The following is a 7513-nucleotide window of genomic DNA, read 5'->3' on the forward strand; positions in this document are numbered from 1 at the left end:
AAACAAAACTTAGAACGAATACTGAAGGCTTGTCTATTTAGCACGGACGTGATGACTGTAGAAAGAATCGATATGGCGCTTAGACTTGCGAAACAAAGTCCGTTGACATCAACTGAATTCCTAAGTGCAATATAGATGTTTGCAATGCTACTGGGTACTTTGCTGCTCCTACAATTTATCAGAACAGCACAATAAGAAAAAATAGACTCGGATGACTCAATGAGTGAAACAACCTTTACGGTACCAGGGTTTCCCACTTAAAGATCCACTGTTACATGTCGACAAAAGGCAGATCCCTTCGATTCTACAGATCTAAAGAACACCTGCAGATGAAGCAGATAATCCAAAAAAAAATTGACGGAAGATGCTACAACCGCTGAAGAACATCTGCACTTCAGTTTTCAGCATATATGAAGCACGTGGTGACAACTCCATCAAAGCAAAATTTGAATCGCATGGTCTCAACATTGACCATTCAACCGATGATCTTAGGATGCCTCAATCAGCCAAAACCTGAACTGCCAAAACTACAAGATATCCCTACAGAGCAGCCAATAATTTGACTACGGACGAGGACAAAAGGTTCCATATGCTTTTCTTTCAGAAACACCACCATGACTAGAATTCACAAATCAATCAGTGCATAATCGTTCCAGGATCCTTCACCGTCTCCATAAGCGTCCATGTTTGCTCTGCTCGTGCATTCGCCTGAGATGAAGAGTAATGTCATCAAATTAACAGTACTGGCCATTTGTATACCTTACCAACAAATATCTTAAATGCACACGTAAATAAATTCTAGAAGCATTTGTATTTTAAATCTGATATTAATATCAAGGTGCACAAAGGTAGGCTACTTATGGCATTAGAGTGATTGGCTCTGTTCCCAAAGTGTACTGCAGTTTTTATGTAAATACTAAATAGGGGGAAAATATTGTGTTTGCCAAATCCAAACAACCCTTGTTCAACTAAAATTGTCCAGACCTCTTCATCTGTCACATGGTCTGTCTCAGATTTTTGAACCTGAATATGGCACAGATGGTCAAAATATACCATTAGGCCAGACTTCTAGAGATTTTTGAACCTGAATATGGCACTGATGGTCAAAATATACCATTAGGCCAGACTTCTAGAGATCGTATTTTCAGGTATTGGTGAAGCTAGGCATTGTGAACGAGGGGCCACATATCACTTTAAAGACCAGTCCAAGTTTTAACGTCAGGCACTCAAGCCAATCCACACGAGGAATCTGTTGGGAGATGATTAGGCGCTTACAGCACCATTTTAATATAATCAGAAACACTTCGATTTAAGAAGCTGGTGCAGTGCGAGTTGATTAAAGAATTACAACATCAGGTTAATATTAGAGACTATTCCTTAATGCGTTATGCAAAAGAAGCAACATATGTAATGTCAGTTTGTGGTACATATTAGCGATTCATTCAAACTTGCATCAAACTCAGACTATTATAACTTCATAGAAAATTGCATGGATTCAATAGCTTGACCATTCACAGCGTGTCTGGCAATGAGAACTCAAGACAACTATTTTTTGTTTACCTCTGGTGTTCCTTTGAACGCTCGATAAACTCAGCAGCAACATCATGACCTTGATATGATGCAAGCACTGTCCTAATGTCAGAAGGTCTGGCCATGGCCACATCTGTACATTGTGTTGGCTTGCTTAACATTTAATCACATTGAGAATCACAATATACAAGGTAGATTAGAACACTTACACTCGAGAAATGGAATGAGATCAAGCAGTCGGGTGTCATCACTTTCAAGTTTAAAAGGTTTGATTTCAACACAATTTTCAGGTTGCAAGCAAGTTTCAAGAGCATGGGCGCTGAGATAAATAACCTGTTGAGGTTTTCTGTTCAACTTCGACAAATCCTGGCAAAACATGAAAAACCATAAGATTAAGAGGAAACATAAAAAACAGTGGAAATAGACAGTCACAGCTCAGCATCATGTCTGCAAATTAGATGCCGGACCAGTCTTCTAAAGACCATGTCATACCCTTACTAACATAACATGTTTAGCAATAGCAAGTTTATTAATCACAAAGGCCTGGTGGTACATCTACAATAGAAAGTACTATAAAATCTGAGTTTATTTAGATGCTTCTGCAAGTATGTGCTCATTTACCATATAAAAAAGATAATAGAACAGAGATGGACTAATAATAAAGGAACAAATGGATGATGATATTCAGGAGCAAGATCATAGACTAACATCAATGAATGTGTCCAAATTCCTAATGCTAAGATACGTAAATCCCAACAGTCTGCATACCCGATAATGCTTTCCATCCATGTACTTAGTTGCAGGTCTTGATAGCCTGTGTAAAATGGTACCCCTTGAGTTCAGCCTCTCAATCACAGGTTCAACATACTGCACACCAATAAAATAACCCATAAAATATCCAGAGGTTAGGGCATTACATAACAGTCCAAATGCAAAGGAAGTTAAGATCAACTAACCATAGGTGGCTGATCAGAATACACAACAACTTCATATAATCTTGCCATATGTTCCAAAAATGCATCAACTCCTGGCCTCTTATAAGTTCTCCATCCTCTCTCACGCTTTACACAGAGAGAAAGAACATTATTAGCGTATTCTTGGATACACAAAGGAAGATAACGACGAATGACTGAAGAGAAATGTGAAGAAAGTATGGAAAGGATGACCACTGGGAAAATAAGCAGGATTTAATCAAGTTTAGTGTTCATCTTGCTATGTTACCACAAGGCGTCAGAAAATCTCTCAAGCATATTGTGTGCTTGCATAAGCCCTAGTCCACATGGCTCATAAGTTCTACAGTTTCTGATGATGTGCAAACAGTTAAACACTATATTTATGCATCTCAAGTTTCCCACTGAAAGTCTGAAACACTGTAAACTAAATGTTACTTGCACAAGAATACGCGTATTGATTGAGCATACTGTAGCCAGTACCTTATCAGGTTATGTTAAACTGCACAGGCAATACTACCATTTCATATTATGTTAAACTGCACAGGCAATACTACCTTTTCATATTAATCATCTATTAGTACATATCTAGCAAAGAAAACAAACTGCACTCTCCCATTCAAACTGCCATTAGCCAATATCTCATTCTTGGGCGGCAGGGATAAGAAATGGGCCTAGATTTCACAAGACTAAGCTATTTAACCAAAAACAAAGTCTGTAAATTCAGTATTAGATTTTTTTGTCTTTCTCATATTATTAGTGCATGTTATTGGATTCCAAGGTGGTACATACAATGAAATAAATAACAGAACAAGGTATGAAGCCATAAAATACCTGCCAATCAGAGTAGACAAGTGTTTCATTCAGATCAAGAACTAGGGTGAAGACATGCTGCTCTTCAGGAAGTAGATCTGGTAGCAGTTTGTCTGATGTGGGTTCAGTAAAGCCCTGGAGTAGAAAAATAATAAGAGGAATTGCAAACACTTGCTAGGTTACGCATGTGCAAAGGGAGTTATAGTTTGTTACCAACCCTGACATGGTCTTCAATTGTGCTCCTAACATCCAAGTACATCTCTATTGCTGCAACAGGAGCTGCAGCACAAGATTATACACCACTAAGTAAGAATAAGAAGGTACAAATAAAGAAAACAGAAGAACCAACAAAGCTAAGCTGGAAACGAGTAGCAATTTATAGCAAGAAAACATGTTAAAATTTAGAATAATCAATCAGACCATGTGCATTTATATAACCAATGTTAAATTTAAAAGGGTTAATGTATATTAGTTTCCAATATATGTGCTTCGACTGAACCATTCAAAGATTTCTTTAATCATTCCTAAAGTCATTTGCAAGTGTGAATTCTTGAGTATGCAGATTGAAACATTTAATAGCAATCAAAGGTAAAATTTTCAAGTGTCGAGAAACAATAAGTAGTGCTATGAGCCTATAACTTCATCAGCCACATTGCCATTCAGAGTTTCAGACATGTGGTCACAGAGTGCATAACAGTTGATCTCCAGAGAAGAGAGCCGTTTCATGTTTGCAGCATTAACTCTTGAATTCCAAGAAAACAAAGAGAACAGAAAAATGAGGAGCGCACTGTAGTTTTTACCTTTCATAGCTTTCGAGTACACCATAGCCTTGTACTTCTGCAAGCAAGAAATACAACAATAATTAACAGTCAAAACATAATTTCACACTTGAAACATTCACTATTTCAATTGCCATAATTCTCCCATTTGTGCAAAATAATCATGGGGGCATACAAGTTACTCCTATCTCATGCTTCTATATCAACAAGCATAAATTCCGTGCGGCATTCATTTATGGTATGATCAAATGGTGGCATCAAATAGAAATTGACTGATCACTGGAAGTCCCAGATCCGCCCCAAATCGAACCAACAGAATGGGCGAATGACACTACAGCAAGTATAGCAAATTGTGTGGGCTGAAAAGTAGAAGCAAATGACTAATTGACTTCGCAATGCACATTAATACTATCAAGCAACAACAAGTAAGAGAGGTTCGCATACTTACCTCGAACGCGGAAGCATCGTCAGGGACGGTCGGCGCTTGTTTCGTCCTGAACTCCCGCGTCATCTCCTCGACCTCCGGCAGCGAATACGCTACACGCAAGCAAACAGGAACAGGCCGCACAAGTCAGACGCGCAAAAGGCCAAGCCAAACCCCCAAACCGCATCTGCACCAGAAAAACAAAAACAAAATCGCCATAGGAGGCGAGATCGCGACGAGGGACCGGGGGATCGCACCGTAGGTGGCGTATCCGACGCCGCCGGTGGCTCCAGCGACCGCCGCGAAGGCGCCGAACTTGAGCAGGCCCCAACGCCCGCGCGCCGCGGGGGGAGGCGGCGGCGAGGGCTGCTCGCCCGCTCCGGCGGAGGACTCGGGCGCAGCCGCCGCGGCTGCCGCAGGCTCCGCTTGGGCGCCCGCGGCCGCTGCGGCGGCGGAGGGATGGACGGACCGGGCGGTGTGGGAGGAGGCGGCCCGGGAGGAGGAGGCGGCGGCGGCGAAGGGGTGGGCGGCGCCGCTCCGCGCCCCCGTGAGGAGGAGGTGGCGGTGGCGGAGGAGGGCTCGCGACATGGCAATCGGCGCGGCCGCTGGGCCCGTGGCTTGCGGGAGAAGAAGACGAAAAAAAAAGGTGCTGGGTCCTGGGGTTTTAGTTTAGGTTTTGGTTTTTAGCGCAGGGTTTAGGCGAGGACGCGGAGAAGACGGCGATTGCGAGAGAGAGCCAGGGTGATTTCGACCCAAAAGCTGGCGGCAGCGTGGACCGCCGGAGAGGCGGTGGATCCTTGCGTAAAGTTTAATCCGGTCACATCGAATATTTGATGTCAATTATGAGTATTAAATATAGATTAATAATAAAAATAAATGTTTGATGTCCAATTACGAGTATTAAATATAGATTAATAATAAAAATAATTATATAAATAAGGACTAATTCACGGTACGAATCCATTAACTCTAATTCGGATCACATCGAATGTTTGATGCCAATTATCAGTATTAAATGTAAAATAATAATAAAGATAATTACATAAATGAGGGCTAATTCGCCGTACAAATCCATTAAGCCTAATTAATCCATGATTAGATAGTATCACGGTGCTAATCATGAATTAATTAGGCTTAATAGATTCATCTCACGAATTAACAATTATTTTTATCATTAGTCTACGTTTAACCTAATAGGCATTCAAACATCCAATGTGACCTGGGCTAAACTTTAGCCCATGAATTCAAACACTCTTAGTCGAGAGATCTGCGTTGCAGTGGCGAGGTGCGGTCGGTTCCTTGGCTTGCGGGACTAGAAAGTAGGGTAAAAGTAGGGTAAATTTGCTGGTGGGCATTCCTTAATGGTGGCTTTTGCTAGAGGATAGTACTCAAATACATCTGTGCTAGTGGACACTGCTCTTTTGTGTGTCTTTACTGATGGACATCGAAGCCAATAAAATATTAACTTTGTGCTTGAGAGGAGAGAGAAAGGATGTGCAAAGTCTCCTTTGCCCTTGTTCAGGTGGGGTCCACAAAGTCATTTTCCTATCCAAGGTGAGGATCTGGAGGGTTATATTTGTAAGATTTTAAGGGTGGGACTGCCTAGTGAGATGTGGAATACTTAAATGGCTTTATGCAAGATACTCAAGACACAAGAATTGCCTCAATAATTACAATATTCCTCAAGGGCCTTTCTCTAAAATGTCAAGATCCAATCCACCGAGGTGGTGAGGCTTCCGGACGAAGGCTTAATGGGTGACGAGTCTCCGACGGCAGGGGTAGGCAGCTCCTTGAGCTGCGCGTCGTGGTGGAGCTCCGGCATCCCGGCGTGTTAAAGTATGGATTTATAACATGTGTATACGCCTAGCTTCTAGAACATCTGTACATACATGCTTGACATGGTCTCGGTGTAGATATAGAGATAGATTGTATTTAGAACTGAGTATCCTTGTAAGACAGGTTGTAAACAACTTGTACTTTTGTTAAGGCATTGCCTCTATATAAACATGGAACCGATGATGAACTGGGTAAGGCAGCCACGTTTACCAAATTTCCACAAATCTTTCATGGTAATCAGAACTTTCTTCTTTTAGAGTACATCTACTGCTATGGTGTCGACATCCAGCGCCCCAACAGCACCTCTCGGTCCTCGAGTCACCGAGAAGCTCACCCGGGACAACTATGTCCTTTGGAAGGCATATGTCCTTTCCCCCATTAGAGGCGCTTAACTCATGGGGATCATTAATGGATCATCCAAGTCACCGCCAACGACCATAGAAGTCGTGAAGGAAGACAAGTCCAAGGAGATCTACATCAACCCAGCTTACTCTTGCATGGCTCGCGCAAGACCAATAGGTACTTGCATATATGTTCAATTTTGTCTCCAAAAATGTATTGGGACAAGTAGCAACATTAGAGTCTGCAGCTGAAGTCTGGGTGGCACTAGAGACAATGTTCTCAGCATAGTCGTGTGCACGGGTAACAAACTTGCGCATGCAGCTTTCTACCCCAAAGAAGGGGTGTCGGGCATGCTCCCCAGGCCCACGAGTAGGCCCTGAACAGCCCACTAAGGGACGTACTTGGACACGACCAAGACAAGGGGGCTACGCAGCTATAGGCGTATCCCACTCGGACTAGTTAAGTGTGCATAAAGAAACTACTCGGACCACACCGAGTAGAATTCTGTAATTGTACCCGACTAGGATTCAGACTTGTAACCCTGCCCTCCCGAGTATATAAGGGCGGGCAAGGACCCTCCCCTAAAACAACAACTTCAGTTCATCTAAGATCAATACAACCAAACTCACAGAACGTCGGGTATTACGCGATCTAGCGGCCCGAACCTATCTAAATCGTGTTCCTTGCGTCACCATTGACTCCTTGATTCTCGACAGCCCCTACCGCATAAAAGACCACCTAGGGTACCCCCTAGGCGGGTTATCGGTCTAAAACACCGACAGCTGGCACGCCAGGTAAGGGAGCTCGTCGAGTTTCTCAACGTGAGCTCGATGGCACCT

The 7513-nt window shown here is 42.6% G+C and overlaps 1 protein-coding gene across 1 annotated transcript; it reads right to left on the reverse strand.

Moving 5' to 3' along the window:
- Positions 1–212: 212 nt before the first annotated feature.
- On the reverse strand, positions 213–5149 carry LOC117847125 (mitochondrial import inner membrane translocase subunit TIM50). Its single transcript, XM_034728289.2, has 10 exons — positions 4754–5149; positions 4521–4609; positions 4094–4130; positions 3511–3572; positions 3315–3428; positions 2487–2591; positions 2299–2397; positions 1740–1896; positions 1561–1663; positions 213–708 (listed from the first exon to the last, which is right to left on the reverse strand). The coding sequence occupies exons 1-10, from the start codon at positions 5082–5084 to the stop codon at positions 663–665; spliced, it is 1143 nt and encodes a 380-aa protein (XP_034584180.1). The 5' UTR covers positions 5085–5149; the 3' UTR covers positions 213–662.
- Between the last annotated feature and the right edge of the window lie 2364 nt (positions 5150–7513).

The sequence above is a fragment of the Setaria viridis genome, chromosome 3, assembly GCF_005286985.2.
Source record: "Setaria viridis chromosome 3, Setaria_viridis_v4.0, whole genome shotgun sequence".
Lineage (NCBI taxonomy): Eukaryota > Viridiplantae > Streptophyta > Magnoliopsida > Poales > Poaceae > Setaria > Setaria viridis.